General features: G+C 38.5%; 1 protein-coding gene across 5 annotated transcripts in view; it reads left to right on the top strand.

Annotated features, from left to right (window-relative positions):
* Nucleotides 1-23980, top strand: part of ADAMTSL1 (ADAMTS like 1) — a 956812-nt gene that overhangs the window by 665570 nt on the left and 267262 nt on the right. For all 5 annotated transcript variants that reach the window (XM_077966031.1, XM_077966030.1, XM_028835141.2 and 2 more), the window contains one exon: nt 23566-23692. In XM_077966031.1, coding sequence (XP_077822157.1) covers nt 23566-23692 — 127 coding nt within the window. The remainder of the gene's footprint in view (nt 1-23565; nt 23693-23980) is intronic.

The raw sequence follows: 23980 nt of genomic DNA, 5'->3' as shown, positions 1-23980 counted from the left end.
GGCTGTGAAACAGAGCCTGTTGATGTGAACTAAATTTTGTTGTATTCTAGGCTAGAAATAAGTTGGAATTTGGATTCTGCTGCCATCTACTCCTTATTTACCACGGCTTAGGATTAATTGGATAATCTTCAGTCATATTTCTAATTAGTTCAACCCTCCCTATTATTAATATGCTTATCTAGTTGTTAACCCTAAAATACTAGTCTTTCCAAAACTTGAGTACAAGGTTTAAAAGTATATTAAAATTTTGAAAGATTTGAAACCTTGTCCTTGGCTTTTTTCTTTTTAAGTCAAATTAAAAATAAGCAAAGTAGAATTCAGAAAGCCTTTTTGAGATTGAGTGTCTTATGACACTTCATATAATTGTTTTAAAAATGTTAAAAATCAAATTCAAATGTGAAAGGCAATTAGTAATTATACATTGGCTAACTGGCATACTTCCAAGGAAATATCAAGTGACGAAAGGGGTGATTTTTTTTTTAATGTTGTAGCTACTTTAATTGTAAAGATCCTTAATAAAAAAATTTAAAGCATCAAGTACCTTCCAGATTTGAACATAATTTTACCCAAATTTTAGCACATTCATGGTTGCCAAAGACTCCCTTGGAACAATCCTAATAAGGGCTGCTTGCCAAAGTCAGGAAAATCCACCCAGGCCCTAAAATTACTGTAATAAACCCCACCTGTCCTCTCTATTGCCTCTTTGGTTAGACTGCCCTGAGGAGCCCAAATCAAGAAGGAACAAAGTGTTTTTGCTGTGGACTGACTGCTTATGATCCAAGAGAACACTTAAGAATCTGAGAAATCTAGGGAGAATGGCAAGCAGTGATCTGTGTGGTTAATAGAACAACAAGGCCAAGACAAATTCAGAGACCTTGGGGATATTTTGAACCTCTCTACAAAGCTAATTGCAAATTAGTACCTTTGAAAGGGACCACGGAGAAATTATCAGCTGAATCTCCTTATTTTGTTTTATTTTATTTTACTGAAACATAAAATATGACCAGCATCAGGGCAGGATGTGACTTGCCCGAAGTCTCTCAACTAGCAAGTGGCAAAGCCAGAAACACTCAAACCTGGGTCTCTGGCTCCAAGTCCAGTGCTCTTTAATCTGAATGAAGTGAGAATGCTTTTTATGTGTGTTTTTAAGAACCTTTAAACAAAAAAATTAAAGTACTTTATTTGGATTATTTATTCATTTTTGTTCATCTCTTTTTATTTGGATTATTCATTTTTGTTCGTCTCACCATTACTAAGTGCACTTCTGTCCCTGTGCTAAATTTCCCTCCCTTGTGGCCAGCTGATCACAGGAACATTCCATTTACTTAAAAGTGGTTGTATTATTAAAAAAAAAAAAAAAAGTGGAAAACTTCACCAACAATGCAACATTCTAAAAACATAATGCTCATCATTTCCACTCCTGTAGAAATGCCAAGTGCAAACCCACTGCACCTGCACATTGTAGTGATCTCAGGGTGGCCAAGAGCTGGTGGCTGGCTAGTCCTGTGTGAGCATGGGTTTACAAATGCGCTTGAGTACCAGTTTAGTTTCTTTGCCATTGGCGTTACAAGTGATTTAAGTAACAGATATTTCAGGGAAAAGGGCAGGGGTGGGTTGGGGAGGGAAGCTTGAGAAGAAGCAGCCAAAGTCACACTCAAATGAAAGAATATACCCAGTGTTTTGTTTTCCCAAGTTTTTGACTATACTTCATACTGTCCTCTCTGTCCCAAGGGTTCTCATGGTGGGGGAGGATTTCTGTCTCCTCTAGACTCCTGAGGGTGGCTGTCAACTTCTGAGGCAGAAATCTCAGTATTACTGTTGATTGACAGAAAGATTTATTAATTTGTTAATGTACCCATCCATGCAATTGTCTTTTATTGAGCCACATGATATAATGTTTGTTCAGCAGTTTCCACTCTTGGCTTTTTTATTTGACCCAAGTTAGGGATGAAAGGATTTGTTTTTCAAATAGGGTAAGAAGGATTTGCTTTGCTTGGGTAAAAATACAATTTGGCTTGTTAAGGAGGCAAAGACACACTTAGTGGTGAAGCAAGTTCAGCTCTCCTGGCACCTGTCTTTTCCTTCCTGAAGGTGTGCCTTGGGACAGGCATGTGCCTCAATTATTGAAGAGGTGGGTGCTTAGGAGGAGGCAGGATCATCTCGTCAGGTTAGAGGAGCACTGGGTCTCCTCCTCATGCATGGCCTTCTATTTTTTAATCTGGATATTTTTATGCTCACTTAAAACATGCTCTCTTAGGCAGTGGGTAGGTAGAATGGTTTTGTCAAGGCTATTTGGGTTTAGCTTCCCATTTTCCCAGTAGTAGTCTCCAAGTTTCTCCCTATAATTCAAAGTATGGTTTTTTAGTTTTCTCCCAGATGAGTTTCTTGGCTCTATAGCAGAAGTTGCAACTAGCAACACTCCAGCCAGATGCAGCCTACGGATAACTTCTGTTCTGCACCCATCGTGGGGTTTTGTAAAAATTTGAATTAGTTGCCAGTATTTCAATGTAATTAAATTATATTTATATGATTTATTTATAAATTAAATGTATTTCCAATAAAAATCTGAATTCAAAACAGATTTTTAATCCTTTAAAAATCAGATCTGCTGCATTTGGTCTGTACTCCAATACAGCAAGCATCTGACAGAGCTGAAATGACACTGCTTCCTGGAGATGCTGCATCTCTTTGGGGCCTCTTTCACTCACTGCACAGCCTGGACCTGTAGCTATCTGCTTTTCTGATGCTTCCCCAAAGGCTGTGTAGGCCAGGTATTTCTAAGGGGAAGAAGAAAGAACTATTGTCATCATCATGGTAATGATAAGAATAGAAAAACAATCCTCATATATTAAGCTCTAACCATGCCAGACACTCCCAAGTACTTAACATGCTGTTTAAACCTCAAAGGACCCCATCTACAGCCCAAAAAGTCTAGTTTTCTTGCCCAAGGTCATATAACTTGTGAGTGACTGAGTTAGGATTTGAACTGATCTGTCTGACCCTATAGCCTGTGCTTTTTATTTTACTGTACTGATTCTTAGAATTATACTTACCTCTTAGACAACACTCCCTGAATTTTAAGGGCCTGAGAATCTATGACTGGATACCAAGAATCGGGGTCTCTGCTGGCCACTGGTTTTTGGTTTTCTATGAGAAACAGTAGGAAAGAGAAGGTCTGGTTATCACTGGTGGGGCTTCTGCTTTGGTCTCCTCTAGCTCAGGATCAGCTCTGGGTGCTAAGGCACACAGCCATTCTCCTGGGTAAAAGGGACTCTTTGGAAATTTTTTAAAATCTAAAGATACAAAAATATAAACTCTTAGCCTGTACCTATGGTTGTTTCAAAAGCAAAAGAATAGATTTCTTATTCTTGGAACCATACATCTCATTTATGTTATCTTTCTTTCTTCCTATTGATTCCAACCCCCACATCATCTTTAAAGCCTACTGCTTTTCAAATCCAGAGTATTATCAGTTTCCTATTGGTTTCCTTCAGCATTATTCTCCTTCACTTGTGTTTCTTTTCTTTCTGATTTCTCAAAACCTTAAACTAACTCTTTTGGTTTTCTCCATCTCCTTTTAAAAACTCTGGGAATACATTTCCTAACAAAGTTTCCTTCTATATACTCAGCTCCAGGGTAGGACAATAAGTGCCCTTCCTGGTGAAATACATGTACTCTATTTTAGAATTCTTTGGTTACAAGCAATAGAAATTGAAACCTAATTGAAACAAATAGAAATAGAAACCTAAGCTCAAAAGGATGAATCATTGAAAGGATAAAGATTAATGACAAGAACATCAGCTATATATTTAGCAAAATATATATTGGGCAACTAGAACCAAACAGAAAGCTGAAACGCCAGGCCTCAAGAAGCACAGGTGCCAGGGTAGCTTTGAGGTCCTCAGTTACAGGTGTGCACGGATCTGGCAAAAAATAACTTAGTTCTAATCATATTCTGATTCTTTCTGTCTCCAACCAGTTTTCAAATTCCCAGGGAAGAGAATCTGGCCTAGTCTAAGAGTCTCTATTATTGAATTAATTAGCCATGGCCATGGGATGGAGTGACTAACACAGTCATGGCCACTGGGGATTTCCTAGGGATGCTGTAAGTGAATATGGGCATAATGCCAGGTCTGTAATTATTTTTGTGTATTTATTTCTAAATTAGGGATTTGGTCTATATGAAAGTTGATTTTATTAAGTATGTAGCATATATTATACATTATATATAATGTATAGTATAATGTAGCACCTATATAAACATTTATATATTATATTATACATTAAATATACATTATAATATACTTTATATATAAGATGTAATGTAGCATATATACATTTCCATATACATTATATATTTAATGTATATTGAAGTACATAGCTTCTGATGTATGGTAAAATAATTTGACAGAAGGTTCTTAGAACTTTTAAAAATCTGAAATTTGTATTGGTTAGAGATTCAGTCTGAGAAATATATCTTTTCCTATAACAGGAAATAATTTATTAAGGCAGTAGTTTTGTAAATCACGTTAAAGTTTTACCATCTTCATGATTGTCAGCAATTGTAGCAGGACAATGTAGTACAGGCTTCTGCATAAGAAATGTCTTCCTAGTTAGTGAATGGGTGTGATTTCACTACTGCCTACTGCCTATGAGAAGGTAGTCATACCTTGAGTCATTCTTCTGCTCCCTGTACAGTGAATTGCATCTTTTATGCTTTGGTGGGTGTATCTGTTCGGCTGGGAGTGCTCAGAAGTTAATAGTGATAGACAAGCCATGGAAAACTTCTGTCTTGGTTCATACTAAAATCTTTTTGCACTAGGACAAAATGAACCTTCTCCTGAAAACATGAGCCTCCTCTCTTCTTTAGCCAAAAGTTCACCAGGGTTCAAACAATTTCTTAATGGATTCCAGCAAGATTTTGTGGAGCTATAAGAAATACGTTTCTGGTTTGCAGCCTAGAGGAATGTGTCTCGCACAGTACCAGCACTGGAGTCAGGACCCACCTGGATTCAAGCCCCAGACTGGGTTTCTAATCTGGTTCTGATTTTGGGGGGACTTGGCAGCCTGCCTTTATTGTTCCAGGGTATTGCTGCCATCCTTTAATTCAGAGCTCGCATCTCACCTCCTCCATCAACCGTTCCCAGGCTGATGAGGAATCAGCCCCATCTGTACCCCAAACCTAGTCCATAAGATCCTTTTATTCTCCCTCTCGAACAAATCTGTCAGACGCAGGCACTTCTCAGTTGTGCATACTGATGAAGGAATGTATTTCTATAGGTAATCTATGCTATCTAATCTAAGGAGACTTTTTCTCCCCTGTGGAAAGGTATCTGACACATGGAGTTAAGCAGGTCAGACAGTGAGAACTGGGAACACTGCAATGCCCACTGAAGGGACTGTGTGTTTGGGTGGGTGAGTTTTCTCTGAATTTTTGATACTTACTTTCTAAATACTCCCATTTTTCTTTCTTAGATCAGTAGGGCAACTTCTGAGAGGAAAAAAAATGAGGTAAATATTTTTACGTAAAATGAGAGCTAAGTTTCTCACTTATGAAGAACATCAGAAAATAATATTTTAAAACACCGATTAACATCCACTTACTTTTGTTCTTCTTCAACTCCTACGGTTGGATTTGTTGTAACCATTGTAATTATTAATAGTAGTGGTAGGTGTCCCATGATTAAACTCTGAGAGCTTTCTATTCCTTTGTTGAATCCTTCTAACGACTCTTGGATGTATGATTGGTACCATTTTACAGGTGAAGAAACCAAGGTCTGGAGAGATGAGGTGACATGGACAAAGTCATGCAGCTAATAAACAGCAGAACTTAGATTAGATTTAGATCCATCTGTCTCCAAAGCTGTATGCTATGCTATGCTATGCTAGGCTGTGCTGTGCTGTGCTGTGCTGTGCTGTGCTGTGCTGTGCTATACTGTGCTATGTAGTATGGTTGGGTCCATATATGTCTTGTTCAGTAGAACAGCGAGTGCAAACACATGGAGTTTTGTCCACATCTAGTTAGAAAGAGGCCATAGAACCAGCTGGTATTTAGGGCAGAGGCATCATTCCATACCTCCTCAACAACCAACCATTTAGCAGATGTTTACTTTTATTTCTTTCTGTAATGACATGGCTCTATGTATTCCTTGTGTTAATTACTTCTGTGTCTGTTGCTTTTCTGCCTGCTATTCTTATTATAGTAAAACGTAACATAGATTTTGCCATTTTAACCCTTTTTAAGTTATAGTTCAGGGACATTCAGTACATTCATGTTGTTGTGCCATCTCCGGGACTTTTTCATCTTCCCAAACTGACACTCTATGCCTATTAACCAATAACTCCCTGTTAGAAATACCAAAATTGTTAGAAATAGATAATTGGTTCCACAAAGAAAAGTCAGCATGGAGACAAAAGATCTCTCAGCAAGGCAATCTTCACTTTCTGCAGAAAGGGTGCTCAGTCGCAGATGGAACAATGGCGAGAGCACACCTGAACAAAGGCAAACCGACATATTTATCCCTTACGCATTTGGGTCGTCCTTACTGCTGTGTCCTGCATCCATTGGCTGAACCTGGACCTCATATTCTTAAACTGACACCCAATTTGCTAATAGCCTAAAACTTTCCTAAATAGGTAAGTGCAAGGAAGAACAAAGAAGTTGCTTACAAAATGTTTAAGGAAGCGATAACATTTCCAAATAAGGAAGGGGCATAGGCTGTGAGCTGGAACATGCCTGTGAGCCTGTCCAACAGTTACACAGGATAGGGCTTAATAGAGTTATTAGCACAAAGCAAGGAGGCTTGAGGAAAGTTGGTCTTTAAAAGAAACTATTATTTCTAACACTAATGATTTATTTTTTAACAAGAAGGAAAACTTTGAAGAGAAAATTTTACTCTCTACACTCCCCATCTTCCCCTCTTTCTAATCCCCAGTAATCACCGTTCTATTTTCTTTCTTTATGAATTCGACTATTTGGGGTGCCTCATATAATGAAATCATGTAATATTTGTCCTTTTTTGTCTGGCTTATTTTACTTAACCTAAGGTCTTCACAGTTCTTCTGTGTCATAGCATGTGTCATAATTTCATTCCTTTTTAGAGCTGAATATTTTGTTGTATGAATATACAACATTTTATCCATTTGGCATCTATGGACACTTGAGTTCTTTCCCCCTTTTGGCTATTGTGAATTATGCTGCTGTGAACATAAGCACACAAGTGTATGCTCAAGTCCTTGTTTGCAATTCTTTTAGGTAGATAGGCACAGAAGTAGCATTACTGAATCACGTGGTAAATTGCATGTTTCATTTTTTTAGGAACCGCCATGCTGTTTTCTACAGCGGCTGCACCATTTTACATTCCCACCAGTTCTGCTTCCTACTTAGGCCTACTCTTAGTTTATGAAGCCCTCTAAAGCACAGCTGCTGCAACTTTTGAGTCTTTTACCCTTTAACAACTAGGACAATACCATTCCCATAAAGAGTGTTGATTAAAAGACATGCTCATTGTAATGGAGATCATGATACTAAAATTACTTCAGCTTCTCCAGGAGATTTACAAATGTTCGGACATGGAACTCCTCTCACTTGTATTCTTCCCTACCTTTTTTCCCTCTTCTGCTCCCAAGCTCAGAAAATAACCATGAAAATAGTGAGATGCCTCTCTGCAGGAAAGAAATAAAAGTGTAACTGTGCCTCTTTGCATACCAATGGGGTATTTCAGAGAGTGGCAACCCGTTTATCTATGCAGTTGTTGATTTATGATCGCCAGTACATGTTTGGCAGGCTGAATCCACATCTGCAATTTAAATGACTGCTTACAAAATGAGCCTTTTTTCCCTAATATCCAATTAGGCCCAAGGGTGGGCATTGTAGATGAAAAAGCAGTTATGTCAAAAACAGTTCTGATCCCAATTGCGAAAGAAGTTATCACTGGTGGAACTATCAGAAAAAGTCTTGGTTCAGGAATGCAACCTTGACAGTCTACACATTTTAAGGCAACAGCATGTTTGTACTCAGCAATGGGTTCTGCACTCCACCTTGGGAAAGAAGAATAGAAAAGACAGCCTGCTTTTGGTGTAGGCCCAGAGACAGCAGCAGGCCTCAGATGAGCTTCCCACTCAATTCTTCCTATATCTCTGATTTTGTACTTGCATCATCCCTGGTACTGTAATCTTGAACACTTTTGGTGCTAACGCTGCCAATTTTCCTGATTTTGTGGAATTTTTTGAGGTTCACAAATAGAAACAAGTATACAAATATTCCATTCACATGCTTTCCAAATGTTTTTATTTTAGCTTTGACTGAAAGGGGTCAGAGCTGAGTGTAAAGGTGCTTTGATATTGGAACGCACTCTCCTTGCCTCACACTTGACCCAGGTTGGGTGGCGGAAGTAGGGGTAGGTGCTATTTGTGTGAACTGTGTGTTCAAGTCAGTATGCTCTGGAATTGATAGCGTGTCCTTCTGGGTTTTCTACTCCTTTCTGACACTGCGTGGTACAAACCAAAAGTTCACACTGGGGTCATGACTGCTGGCTTTTGGCAGGGCTTGGCGAGAAGGTCTCTGCAGGGTTAGGCCGCCCAGATGCGAGCTGTTTGGGCTGAGTTCAGTTTGTTTCCATTCACTCCCTCTCCCTCCTCCCTTCTCCTGAGTCATGCCAACTGCTACTGGAGATGTTTTTCCTCTGTTTAAGGTAATAACCGAGTCAATGCTGAAGCCAAGCTATAGGCAAGCATTGAAAATAAATTTTCAAGGGGGTTGTTTTCATGTTATTAGAAAACGCCTTGGAATCTTTTTGAAAGTTTTTGTTTCCTGAGAAACTGCCCTTTGGGAATATCTTTGTTTTTTGAGTGCCTTTAGCTTGGTGCTGAGAAATAAACTTAGGAAATATGATTGAGATGTAGTGGGCTAGGTTTTTAAACAAAATGCTCCAAACATTCCCTCAAAAACCATTTCTCTAAACAGAGTGCTCGCATGAGTAGCTGATTAGTACATGTGGTGCTGCCCGACCTCTTGAGGATACACACCGTTCACTTGAAAGTCCTCTGGTATATTAGGTGACCTAGTGTAGTAGGAATGACATTTTTTAAAGAGACTAAATCCCAATTCTATCATTTTCCAGATAGGTGATATAGGTAGTTGCTTTGGTTTTGTCACTTGTTCAGTTGCAGAGTTTGTTTTACAGCCTTCACGAACTCTGTAAAACACCTGACAGGACTTGATCCACACACCGTACTTCAGAAACACCACAATTCCTTCCCTTCCACTATTTATGTATTTATTGCCTCTTCTCAGCCTCAAGTTTGGTAAGTGAGAACCATCCACTGCTACAGTCTATAATTCCTGATGTAATTTCCCACTCTTCAGAATAATTGTGGCTGACAGTATTTATTTTCTCCCTTCCTGCCAACTGAGATACAACCTCCATTCACTTGCCCTAAGACAAAAGGTTTTGTGGCCTCCAGCTGTAAGACCAGATCTCACTGAGACAAACAACTGCTCTTATCTTAGGGAAAAAGGCAAATTAACCAGCCAACAATGAGCAATCCATGTAAGCCTTGCTCTTAGCACACTCATTAAAAAGAATTTTGAAATTGAGGTTGGAAATCATCTGACAACTCAATGCCCAAATGTTCTGGGGAGCATGCTTATAAAAATTCTCCTAGTAACAATGTGTTCATCTCCCCTTTGATTTGTATCCCAGCCTGTGATTCTCTGGAACATGCCTGCACCTACAGAAGATAGTTGAACTTTCAATTGTAAAATTTTAATGTTGAAAAACAGCCCGAAGACTCAGTCAACACTCTGCCAAGAATCCACTTGAAACAACCCTTGAAAACCATAAAATTCATGGTCAAATATGTTTTTCTATCGAATGTGGCATTTGATAGACCCAGTTTGTAGAATATGGGGACTTTTCAATTTAGAGTCACATAGATGTATTGAAAAGAATGCATTGCATATTTTAAAAATATAAACCACTTATTGCAAATTACATGCTTTTTACACATGATACATGCAGAAGAAATGCAACGTGATGCAATCTAGCCAAATTTGATTGTGGGATGAACCATAAAAATTGGAAATCCCTTTTCTTCTTTTCCCATGGTCCACCGTGAAGCAGTAAGGTTAGGGTAGAGAAGCAGGTAATTTGGGTACTGTTAGGGGAATTTGAAGATAGCATGTACACTTCCTGAGTGAAGGTAATTCTTTTTAACTAGTTTGGGACAACTGACTAAACACCAATAACCTTTATAAAACTGTAGTGTTTAAAAAATTTCTAAACTTAAATATTCCAGTTACTACACGATTTAATTTCACTCTCTAATTAGACATACGCTGTGTGTTGAATTCTGTCAGATTTGGAATTTATAGTTTCAGCTGGATTTAAAGTAGGACTATAGCAGGAAAGAAAAAGAATTCATTTCTATGCATGTGAGTGGGGGGTTAGTGGAATCTTAATCTTTCTGAATGGGAAAATGTATGCAGTTATTTCTTTTCATCTCAGCGCCTTTGAGTGAATTTGCTTTTGTCTAAAATGAAAGGAGAAACAGCTCATTTTTCCATTGTCATAATAGTACAGTGATTCAGCAAAATGTAACTGATTATCCTGAACCCACAAGGCTAGAGTTAGAAAGGGTAGCCAAATTGCTGTCAGCTGTTTTCCAGCTCAGTCCCATCACTACATCCAGCAGCTCACCTTTCATCTGGCTCTGGAAATTTGGGGATCATTAAAAATCAGCCAGCTCACTTTTCTCTTAGAATTTTGTGACTCCTATTTGATTGGTTCATTATTAATTCTGATGAATAAGAATTTAAATTCCCAACTTCCAGAAGACTACTTTTCTTTTTAAAAAGATTGTAACTGATTTGCTTTTGGCTTATTCATTTAGATTCAGGAATTCTTCTCCATTAAAATAAATAAATTTTGAATATCACATATATTAAGATGGGTTGCTGAATGCCCACTTCCTTTTGTTATATTCAACTGGTGTATCGCTACATTCATATGGGCAGGAACACCAAAGGAGAAAACAGGACCCCAGGCTCTTGTCCCTGTCCCTGGAAATATGTCTTTCCCAGCACCTTAGGTTTTAGAAGAATGGCTGTAAGAAATCTCTATTTTGTGTTGACAAATATATTTAATGATAGTTACTTGATTGTATGTATTTGAAAGTGGTTCCTGAATTAACTCTGGATCAGTAATCCTAGAGTTGGAGAGCTAAGGAAGGATGTTTTCAGAATCCTCAGCATTTCTCTTTAATTTGAGTACAACGCAGAGGAGATGATTTGCTACTCCACAGCAATTTCCGAAAAGTAGTTTTCATTTCTAATAGGACCCTACCAGAGGTCATTTCCCAAACAGCCAACCACACTTGCTGGTATTTCATGGCTAAGTTAGCAGGGTAGAGGGAAGTTAAAAAAAAAAAAAAAAAAAAAATTATCCGATGGAACTCCATCTGCTCTAACCTCTAAAGGAGAGTATATTTCTTCAATGGAATTTGAGTTGTGATCTTACTTCCTATATGCTGTTGTCAAATCCAAAGGGGCTGAAATAGATCTGAGCTTTTGCAAACTTGACCCTGTCTCTAGAGCTGTGGGCCTTGGAGTCTACAGGTTCCCCGATCCCTAAGACACCCTTTATCGCTTCAGACGCATTTCACATATATAATGAGAAAATACCTCCTATTTGCACAATGGCTACATATCCCCCCCAAAATAATCAGCACACGTGGTCTGATAATTGTGGAGACTATGAAATAGAAGAGTTGAAAATAGAGTTGTCCCAGAAATTCCAGGATATGTGGTCAGAGTTGTTATGTGCTAGGCAAGGAACTGGATCTTTTTATATAAGCTATCACCTCAAATCCTTAGACCAAGTATATAAAATAGGTCGGATTATATAACTCACAAGAGAACTGAACTCATACTGAGAGTGATATATTCAAGCCATCACATCCAGGTTGAGTTGTTGGTTGCACCACAATGTCATGCTTCCTCTTTTGTGGTTTAGGGTTCCACAACACATAGATTCTTGGTATAAATAATGATGTTCCAGGCTAAGAAGTGGCCAGGGAAGTGAATATGTGGATCAAAACCTGAAATGCAGCACTATGGTCTTGTTGGTCTTAAGTGTGACATTTCCAGAGGGGGAAATACACTTTTAGCAATTATAAAGTTTATGATAGAACTGGGGGTCATGTCATGGCTCCATTTGTTCTGTGACAGAGTAAAAATTATATTTTTTTTAACAGAAGAAATTTACTATCCCATCCAAATATTTTGTGCTATGGCTTTTTCCTCTGGGAAAGGGTCTTAGATTAACAACCTTTAGTTTCTCAAGCTGATCTGAAAATTCGCTGCCTTGTGCATGCATTCGAGATACTTTTGAGGGACAGAAGTTTAGAGTTACTTTACAGATGATGCTTTTCCTTAAACTCTGCTTTTGATCAATTCTCTCCAGGCTCTACCCTAAAGAGACCCAATGTAGACAGACAGAAATGGCAGTAGAGAACCAGGAAGGAAAAAGGGTTATATTATTAATACATCAGTAGAGGATGTCTTTAACAGACTTTGAAAGCAGGATATTGATAGCACTGTCAAAGAAGTTTCCAATTAATACAAAGTCATAAGTTTTGAGAGGTAACCAGGTAAGAGCCAAAGAATGACACAAGCCCTCCTAACTTGGGAATCTGAGATGCATGAACAATTGTGATGGGAGGAGAATTGTTTGGGGACATAGATAAATCCCTCTTCACCTTTCCTTTTCCATCCTCTCTAACCTTGACACACAATTGCAGCCAGCACACTATTGCTGTTGGAATATTGACTTCAGATAACATTTCCAGACATGTAAATAAGAGTTTAATTGTGTGTAGAATTTTGTTTAAATTATGGACCATATCTGGAATTTAAAACTCTTTAAATATAAATTTCCAGAAAAATTTTCAGAGGTACACGTGTGAGTGAGTTCCAGGCATCATAGTAGAATAGCTACTTTGTAGTGACTTACTGAACAGACACATTCCAGTAAGATCCACATTTGTACCAGGGCAGAATACCAGCCGCTATCCTGTCTTCTCAACAAAGGACTCTTGTGTTTAAACAAAAAGTATGTACTGTATGCCCAGCAGCAGAAGTGAGTCTGAGCAGTGATGTCAAAGTATACCATGATGTCACCACAATTCACAAAGAATTACAGTTAATGCCATGTGAAGTGAGGCCAAATTCAACACTTTCCCTCTTGGGTACTTCACAGTCTGAGAGACAGAAGCAAGGCCAGAGGTCAGGCCTTTGTATAATTTTGTTTCGCATTCTCCAGACACCCTAATTTTGGAAGCAGGGGAGGGAGAAGACAGCCTGCTAAAGAAAAGTCCCTGACCATCTGCTGAGAATGAATTGTAGTGTCTGTATGCACGAATGTCTATACTAGGATAGTTCTTAGGATTTCTGCTGAAGACTACTAAATAAATAAATTTCACAAAAACAATACGCAAAAAAATCCAGATGTGTTTAGCAATAAATTCATACAAGAATTTGTCCAAGACCCTGAAGTAAATAAGACGAGAACAAAATAAATCAGATGGGGAGCACCTGAGAGTTTTAGTAAACGTTAGAAATCAGATTGACTTATTCTCTTTTTCCCTTTCAGAGTGTTTATCCACTCATTAGATGGTTTAGATCCTTGACCTCAGGAAAGGCAATATATGAAAAAATTATTTAAGATGTTTGCAATCTTAGTTCAAAAAATAAAGGACAGAAATAGGACCCTTAAAAATTAGTACCTGGCAAAAGTTTATTCCTATGAAACCAGGTCCTCCTCTATAATTTAACCACAGAGGCTGCCAAAGTTCCTACCCTTTGGTGGAGGTGGGAGTGTGTAGGTTGGATGTAGAAAGAGTGTGGCTTTGCCCCAGCCAGACCACCAGCCAAAGGGCCAGAGCTCACAAAAGGTAAAGGGAAGAGCCAGGCCAGGGGGTTGCCCAAGCTGAAGTCTATTAGGAAGTGCCAGGAATCAGGAACTCAGGAGATCAAGTACAAAGTGAGTCTACAGATCCAGAGTTGGTGTCAGAGTCAGGGCATGAAGCCCGGGGCACTGTGCCTAGCAGGAAAGAAGTCAGAGGGAGATGCACTTGGAAATAATGAGCATTTATGCCCCAAGGCAATTCTGGAGTAGTGGGTGAAGGACCAGAGACATAGCAGGCAAGGTGACAAGTGGAAATTAAACTCTCAGATTACAATGTTATAAAATGATTTGTCCTTAGAGATCTTTTTCTTTTGGAGAGTGTTCTTTTGGTCTTTGGAACCAGTGGAAGAGAGTTGAAATGGTAGCAGCTGTTATGTTTTAGCTTGAGACAAAGAGGAAAATTCTTTGTAATCACAATGTATCCCTGTCACCTGTGGTGTTGCCTATCGGCTGAATCCATTCATTCATTGAACACGTATATTTTAGTTGCTTGCTGTATGCCAGGCACTTTTCTAGGTGGACAATGAACAGCGCATCCAAATATCCCTGACCTAGTAGGAGATAGAAAATAAATAATATGCTTAATAAATATCCATGGAACAGAATAGAGAACCCAGAAATAAGACCGCACACCTACAACTATCTGATCTTTGACAAAAGCAATGGGGAAAGGATTCCTTATTCAATAAATGGTTCTGGGATAACTGTCTAGCCATATGCAGAAAATTGAAACTGGATCGCTTCCTTACACCATATGCAAAAATTAATTCAAGATGGATTAAAGACTTAAATGTAAAACCTAAAACTATAAAAATCCTGGAAGACAATGTAGGCAATACCATTCTGGACATAGGAACTGGCAAAGATTTCATGATGAAGACGCCAAAAACAACAGAAGCAAAAATTGACAAATGGGATCTAATGAAGCTAACGAACTTCTACACAGCAAAAAAAAAACTATCATCAGAGTGAACAGACAACCTACAGAATCGAAGAAAATATTTGCAAACTATGCATCTGACAAAGGTCTAACATCCAGCATCTATAAGAAATTAAACAAATTTATAAGAAAAAAACAACGCCATTGAAAGGTAGGTAAAGAATATGAATAGACACTTCTCAAAAGAAGACATTTATGTGACCAAAGAGCATATGGAAAAAAAGCTCAACATCACTAATCATTAGAGAAATGCAAACCAAAACCACAATGAGATACCATTTCTCACCAGTCAGAATGACTATTGTTAAAAAGTCAAAAAATAACAGATGGTGGCAAGGTTGTGGAAAAAAAGAAACACTTATACACTGTTGGTAGGAGTGTAAATTAGTTCAAGCATTGTGAAAGACAGCGTGGCGCTTCCTCAAAGACCTAAGGACAGATATTATTTGACCCAGTAATCCCATTCCTGAGTATATACCCAAAGGAATATAAATTGTTCTTTTATAAACACACATGCACATGTATGTTCATTGCAGCACTGTTCACAATACCAAAGACCTGGAACCAACCCAAATGCCCATCGCTGATAGACTGGATAAAGAAAATGGGGTAAAGAAACACCATGGAATATTATGTAACCACAAAAAAGAATGGGATTATGCCCTTTGCAGGGACGTGGATGGAGCTGGAGGCCATTATCCTTAGCAAACTGACACAGGAACAAAAACAAACAAATAAAAAAAACCAAATACTGCATGTTATCACTGATAAGTGGGGGCTAAATGATAAGAACATATGAAGACAGAAGGGGAAACAACAGACAGTGGTGCCTACTTAAGGGTGAAGGGTGAGAGGAGGCAGAAGATCAGGAAAAAAGACTATTGGGTACTAGGCTTAGTACCTGTGCAATGAAATAATCTGTACGATATAGCCCCATGACACACATATACCTATGTAACAAAGCTGCACATCCTGCACATGTACCCCTGAACTTAAAAGTTAAAAAATAAATATTATGACTGAGGAGAACAGCTTTAAATAGTCTGATCAAAGTAGATCTTATTGAGAAGGTACTGATTTTCTCAAAGACTTCAAAGAGTCAGACAACTGCCGTAGAAGTGCCTGAGGAAGAGTGTTACAGCCAGAGGTAGCGACTCAGGGCTGTCCTGAGATGAGAAAGTGTCTGTTGTGTTTGAAGGGCAGCAAAGAGACTGAGCCAGAGGGAGTGAGGTCAGAGAGGTCGTTCACATAGATGCTGCAGGACGATGTGGGCTGTTGTAAGGGTCTGGTGAACCTGCAAGGAAATTTGCTAGTCCTGGCTATGACTGCTAAACCCCAGGAGAGAGAATGCCAGGTGTGGGGAGGATCTGCATCCTCCTTCTGCGTGTGTCTTCATTGCCATCTAAACCTCAAGGGGAACATGGTATCTCATAGACTAGAGAGAAGCTCACTGATGACACAGTGCTATTTAGCCTAGACTTCAACTCTGGTGACAACAAATCCTAGTAATGCGATTTGTGGCAAGTTGTGTAATCTGTTTCAGTTTTATTTCTGTGAAATAGACACGATTGTAGCTAATTTTCAAGATTATTACAAGAATTATGTGAGAAGTTATGTATCTAAAAATAGCAAGTTTTCACAAACACTAGTTCACATTTCCTTCTGTAAGCAGGTTTCCCTCCTGTCTTTCTCCTCCTCCATGCCCCTTTGACCTTTAGTTATACTGATCTTACTCCCTGTCTACTCTCACCTGTTTTGAGGAAAAGTCTGATTAAACCCCCTCACCCTAGTTTGAGACCATGCCTAGCACCTATCTGTATTCCCAACAGCACCATAACAGCCAGCTTAATGCCTTATGCTCAGTTGATTTGGTCTAATTTAAGTATAATCAGCAACTTCATGTGTTACTCCTCCCAAGGGTACTGGAACAACAGACAAAGGACTACACCAGTGTTTCCCAACTTTTTAACACAAAGGAGCCCTTTATTATTTTTTTTCCTATGGGCCTTGTGTTTTGGAAGTTTCCGTCTACTCAAAACACTGCATGTATTAAGTAATAATTTGTTTTCCCATTTTATAGCTAAAAAACCTGAGTTTGCAATTAAAAAATAAATACAGTAAAGGTCAAGATTCAGCTTGTTTGTGTAATGAGATGATTGGTGTTTTGGTGACCTTATGTAGTTTTACTGCAGGTAAATATATTTCCATTAGGCTTTTGGAAATAGTAAACATAGCTCATGGAGCACCGTTAGCACCTTTGTGAATTACTGGGGATTCTGTTTTCTCGTATTGGAAATCTTAGTTGTAAACCAAAAACAAAAACAAAAAACCAAGTGTGTAAAAGAGGAAATTTTTGTGCCCATAACAAACCATGAGAGAGGTATGTATGCCTGCCTGTGTGGCAGGGGGAGGGGTAGGAGGTATGGACCACAGGTGGTGTTGGGGCTTAGCACCTTCCCATTCACTTGCTATATGTGCTTCTAAGTCAGAGATCACAGATGAAACCATCTCTTCATCCCTGTGCATAAGTGTAACTCTAGAGGTAGTGATCTTGATTAGAATATTCAAACTTGTTATTACAGCTCACTATTGCCATGTAAATACTGCATAGTATGCCTTTTCATGGTTAATGGGCATCCTACTATAATTTATAGTCAAAAAATCTCAAGGTGGAATTTTGGTTTTGTTATTAAGCAGCTATGTGACCTTGGGGAAGTTACCTTCTCTGAACCTCAGTGTTATAATCTGATTGGTGTTTTGGTGACCTTATGAAGTTTTATTGCAGGTATTAGAGCTACCTCTTTGAAACTGCTTGTATTTATTTGCTCAGATGTTATTGAGACATTTATTTGCTCAGATGTTGTTGGGACATTGTTATATGACATTGTCTTTCAGAAAACTCACAAGTAATGTGTATTATTTCAGTACTTTAATTATGGTGCTCCTGAGCTGGTTTTTGATTTATTCATTTATTACACAAATACGTATTGTCTACTATAAAGAACACATTATTGCATACATTTTCTAAAAGATTCAGTAGATTCTCTGACTCTTACAACTGCTCATGTGTTCCTATTTTCTGGGAAGCTCAAATCCAGATGTGACCTCCCCCACCACATCTAGCAACTGTACAGGACGGCATAGTGTGCATTATGTGTAGTTCTCTCACTTCTAGATTTATCTTTCTTACCTTTGCCTTTCTTTTTGCTCCATTCACTCATTTGTTTTTTTAAATTTATTGTTATATATATGCTATAAATCTTTTTATTATTTAATGAAAGGTTAAGCATAAGCAAATTAATGAATAGCTAAATCTTTTGAGGATGAGGTTAGAAATGCGCTCCCTCCCCTATATATTAAAATAGTAAATAAAGGATAATCTATGTAAATCATACTGTTACCCATAAAGTTCTATCTGAATGAAGTAAATATAAATAAGAGCAGCTATGATCAGACTTGCACAGTTTAGTTTTCCATATTTGTCTTTCCCAGTGCTGAAAATAGAAGGCTTTAAAAGTTTCTTACCTCATGGTGTTGGATCAAGAAAAGCTTGACATCACTGGCTCAGTATTTGATGCTAGATTGAGGTCCTTATGGGAAACCATTTGAAATGAAGCCAGTGTGAACCCATCCTAAGAATGTCAGTCTGAGGCATGATATCTGCTTATGGATTATATTTATTTATGTTCTCCAAATTATTAGCATGGTGATCTTTCTTTCTCCTGTGGCTACTAATGAAGGCATTTTATTATACATATTTCAGTGTCTAGAGAATTTCAGTCTTGCATACTGCCTGTTCTCTTGCTATCAGCTCTGTAAAGTGAAGGAAGAAACCCCTACTGCAGGCCTGATGCCTAAAATCTGCACAACATGCTAAGTCTCTGAGCCAACTTGGATTGGATGCTATGATCCTAGTTTGTTTGTTTGTTTTTGGCAGTGGGAGGGGGTTGGGTCGGTGGGCAGTTCTCTCCCTCCCTTTAGTAAATCTGAAAGAAGAATAAAGAAAAATCAGCAGTGTTAAGTGTGTTTGCTCAACTCAAAAATAAGACAAGGGGCTGCATATCTTTGTACACATATATGTACATAAGAGAGGGTACAAAAAACATACATTTCAGATATGAAAGCAGAACTTGATAACCCACTAGTGGTGTCTAAACAATGAAAACACTATTAATTTGGTAAGTTTCGGGGTGCTATTTTGCCTTTCTTTAAATTTTTCTTGGATCTTCTCACTTTTTTGTTACCTGAGATTAAAATATTGCAAAATAAGCAGCACCGTGCAATGATTTTGGGTGAGGATGAGGTCAGACCACTGCATTCAGCTGACACCTCCTAGCAGAGTACTAATAAACTGTATTAGATCAAAATATTCAGTTTTCCACTGTTTGCAAAAAAATTTCATGCAGTTGCCAAAGTTATGAGTGGTCATTATCTCACTTAAATGTTTTGTCCAGAATGGGGTGGGTCTGGGAACTCAGTGACCTAAACGTTGCCTTTCATGACACTTCTCTAATAATTAACATAGGTGCACTTGGGAAATAGTCTCTGAAAAATAATAGCCCTTTACAGCAATTCTTGTTCATGCATCAGGACAGAGGTTTAGGTAGTCTCTTGCTGTCATTTATGGTATGTCTGTTTCTTTGTGTGCACAGTTAAAAACACATGTACATATACATACCTACACACATGCCTGCACACATTTTTGCAGACTCGTATGTCAATGGCTGCAGTCTAAGGTCTCCTATCTGCAAACTACATTGGAGCTATTAGCAAACCATTATGTGTTTCATTGATTCAGCAGCATTTATTGTGCATCTCAAATGTCTGATACTGGGCTGAGCAGCAGAAATATCAAGATTAGTAAAACACAGGTTCTCAGGTAGCCCAGGATGTTGTGTAGAGATAGACATGTTAATAGAGTAAACTCAATATAAGTTATATAACCATTTGAATTGGGTATACATGAAAAAAAACACAAAATAATAGTAGCTTAGACACGTAAAAAATTTATTCTCTCACAAAAAAAGATGTAATCAGTCCAAGTGTGGTTCAGGAAACAGGATCTTTCTCTCTTTCTGCTCTGCCATTCTGAGTACAAGGCTTCCATTCTCAAGATTGTCTCATTTCCAAGATGGCTGCCGGAGCCAGCAGGAAGGTAGGAAGGCAGAGGGCGGAAAAGGCATTCCCCAGCTAAGTCAGCTTCTTTTAAGTAGCCTTCCCAGAAGCCTCACACAACACTTCCACTTTTATTTCAGTAATTATGATTTGGTCTCATGACGAATGAGAAATGTATTCTTTTAACTGCATATAATGCTAACCAAGATAAAATTGGGCTCCAGTACAAGAAAAATAAGAGAAGATGAATATTGGATGACAACCAGAAACCTCTGCCACATGGAGGTATGAAGAAACGACTATGGAAACATACAGCAATAAGGCAGTTACCTCTGGAATCTGGACAGGCTTTCTTGAGGAGACACCTAGTTTGGGATTTGAAGGATGAATAGGAGTTTGCCAAATAAAGACTAGGGAAAGAGTATCCTAGACAAAAAATAATAGCACGTGCACAGAGGGCCAATTAAGCCCATTTTTGTATTTCTATTTATTTTTCTCTCTGTTATTAATAGTAGGTCTTAAAGTAACAACTAATTTTAATTAATCTAACAGTTATTCAAAATCAACAGATTAAGATATGTCAAGTATGATTATCCTGATATCTCTGCAAACAATTTTCCACTTGGACCAAAGTAAGAACATTTTATCTGATATCAAGTATTCCACATTTTTAAAATAATTGAGTTAGAAGATTTTGGCAGATTGAAGAGGAATCGATAACAGAGAAAAGGAAGAAAAAAAACAATTGTGTCAGGGAGATGTTTGTCTTTTAAATTCTGAAGCTAAACAAAGCCCATTTAAAACTGACTTGATTCATATCCTGGGGTCCATAAACCCACACTAAGAGTGCTAAGTCAGGCATCTAGCCAAGTTAGTCTTAAAGTATGTCACCTCCTATTTAGCTATTTCTAATATTACTGTTACTTTGGATCTGTGAAGCTGAATTGCTCGTTACTGAAAATGGTTTTGGAACCATAAGAAATCTTTAGACTTAGGGAGAGATTTTCATGATTATCTCCTTTGGCTCCATTAGAGGTATCAGAGTCCATTAAAAATTTTCCAGAGAAACTTAAATCCTTTGAGAAACCTGAAATTCCTATAGTTTAAGGAGTAAATCCAGTTAGATTTGGGATGCCTGAGAGTGGAAATTCCTGTGCCCACTGCCCGTGCTGTCCTTCCACATAGCCAAGGATCTTGTCAGATTAAGTCCTCTTTAATCCCAGCAACCACAACAACAGTAGAGTCAATAATGCTTTGAATGTTGCCTAAATTAAAACTGCCATGCTTTCTCAAAGAATTTGGTCCCTCTAAGGCAATTAGGTTATCAGTTTTCTGATTTTTTTTGGTTTTTTTTTTTTTTTTTTTTTTTTTTTTTTTTTTTGGCCAACTTTGGTTTTTGCTTCCTCTCCAATTAGCTAGTATCCAGCCATTTCTAAAGGACACGGTGAACCTCATGTGACACCTCTCTTCCGTTGTTAACTCTGACTTCACATCTCAGCTCAAAAAAGTCTCTTCCTAAGGGAAATCTTCTCTTGCCTCCCTAACCAAATGGAGTTATCCACATTTTATGCTCTCAGAGTGCCATGTGTCTGTGTTTTATAGCTTTTATCATGATTGTCATTTTACACTTTTTGCGTGTGACGATTTGAGCACTATCTCCCTCTGCCACTAGACTGTACAGTCTCATGAGAGTGGACCCATAGATGCTGAAATTCACCATTGAATGTTGCTGCTAGCACAGTGCCTGGCCCATAGCAGGTCCTCAATAAATGCTGCCTAAACAGTTAAATGAATTCTTTTATAAAGTACTTCTGTAATCCCATTTCACACTGTACTAAGAACATAAGAGTGAATACAGAAGTGATCAGCTCATGGGCGGGCCCATCTACAGATATGAATTTTGAAAATAATTTTACTGCAGTTACGTAGAAATACACCAAAGAACTCTTAAGCCAGCACATGCTTGGCACTGCAGGGATGAAATTCGGTTGCTTTCTGAAGTGGCCTCACTGCAGCCTCTGAATAGATTGAAGTGAACTGCTCCTCAGTTATGGTAAACTCACAGGGATAGAGCCCATCTGCCTTTGTCCCTGACTTTAGAACTCAGCATCATGTTTTCCTGACATCTTTGCACTTAAAAAAATGTACAGTTATCGAAGGAGTTGTTGCTTTTCATCTATTTTTAAAAGATGTTCATTTGCTATTAATGAAAAAATACACATTACCACATTTAAAAAATAGAGTACATATATAACACAATGTTAAATAATTATGTTTTTAAACCTTTGCCTAAACATGTGTTTGCAATTATTAATAAAAGGAATAAAAAAGAAAAGCCTCAAGGCTCTGGTCATATTAACAACCAGATTTTTGAAAGGCAAGACGAACTGTGGGGACTTTATGAAGAGAAGCCATAAGTCCCTTTAGTTGTCACTACCATTATCATTTTATTTTGTCAAACAGAGTAATTGAAATAGTTTGGGAATGGAATACATCTTTCTATATTTGATCTAACTAGAACTATAAGCCATACAACCTGGCATAGTTTGGATTTGAATTTCTAAAACTCAGATATTGGAAAGTAAAGAGGAAAGACACAAATGGCATTGCCCACATACCTTATAAAAGCCCGTGATGTTGTTAAGCCTGATTTGGACCAGGCGTAATTGTTTCACTAGAAGTCTTTAGAACTTGACTGCTTCTTAGCTAAGTGACCTTGGGTAAGACTCATGGCCTCAACTATAGAATGGAGATATCTTACTTGCATGCCTCTTTTGAGAATAAATGAGATATTTGTGCCGTGCCTGGTACAGGACAGGATAAGGCAAATGACAGGGTCTTAGTGGTGTTCATCCCTGCTGCCCGTCATGCAACCCTCCTCTTCCTCACGCACACACACACTAAGTTCGTATCTGTTTGCTGACTGTCTTCTCTTTTTTAAGCTGGAGTGCTAGCTAGAAAAGGAAGTATTTTCATTATCACTCAGCAAATATTTTTTGAGGGCCTACAGTTGACTAAGCACTGTTCTCATTGCTTGGAATACATTAATTAACCCAAGATACAAATCACCCACCCTTATGCAGCTTACATTCTAAGGAACCATGTGGAACATGGAGATCATTTATAAAATGTTTCCTGCTACCATTACCTCTTGGTTGTAGTTTTTGTCATTTGGGTGAATCGTAATTCTTAACATAGAAGTTATTCTTGAATTAGGCCCTAAAACATCAATAATTCAGGATCTTCTTGTTTCTCTTACTTTCTTCCCATCATTCCCTACCCTGCTCCCTATTCTCTCTCATTCTCTTTCTTTTACCCTTCTTTCTATTTGTATATCTGAACTTTGAAAACATCTTTACCCATGCTACCTTTTTTTCTTTCCTAGCTTGATTCAAATTCCGGTTGAATTCAGTCCCCTTCATGGGAAGTATGTTTTAGGCCCCTCAGGGATGAAGGGAGGGTTGTTTTGTGGTGATTGGCCTCATAGTGGATTCTGCCATCGGTAGCTGCTTGGTTGAATTACACATCTCTCTTTCTTGTTAGATCGTGGGCTGCGATCACCAGCTGGGAAGCACCGTCAAGGAAGATAACTGTGGGGTCTGCAACGGAGATGGGTCCACCTGCCGGCTGGTCCGAGGGCAGTATAAATCCCAGCTCTCCGCAACCAAATGTAAGACACACAGAGATGGGTGACCTTTGGACTTGTTCATTTATCCTCCCCTGGCTTAGGTCTGGCCCCACTAAACAGCCAGGGAACAACATATCCACCAAAATGATGATGAACCTGAAAATGTAGAAGGCCTCATGCTCTGGCATGTGAATTAGCTTAGGTGGACAAGTCAGGTTACCAGCTGCAGTTCCAAAGAGGAAACCTGTCCTTCTGAGGCACATCAGGAGTGAGCCAGACATGGGGCTACAAATACTCTCTGTGCAAACATGAGCTTTGCTGTCCAACATG

The sequence above is a fragment of the Macaca mulatta genome, chromosome 15 (genome assembly GCF_049350105.2).
Source record: "Macaca mulatta isolate MMU2019108-1 chromosome 15, T2T-MMU8v2.0, whole genome shotgun sequence".
In the NCBI taxonomy this organism is placed as follows: Eukaryota; Metazoa; Chordata; class Mammalia; order Primates; family Cercopithecidae; genus Macaca; species Macaca mulatta.
The sequence above is the reverse complement of the archived record's forward strand: the minus strand, read 5'-3'. Positions and strand labels throughout refer to the sequence as shown.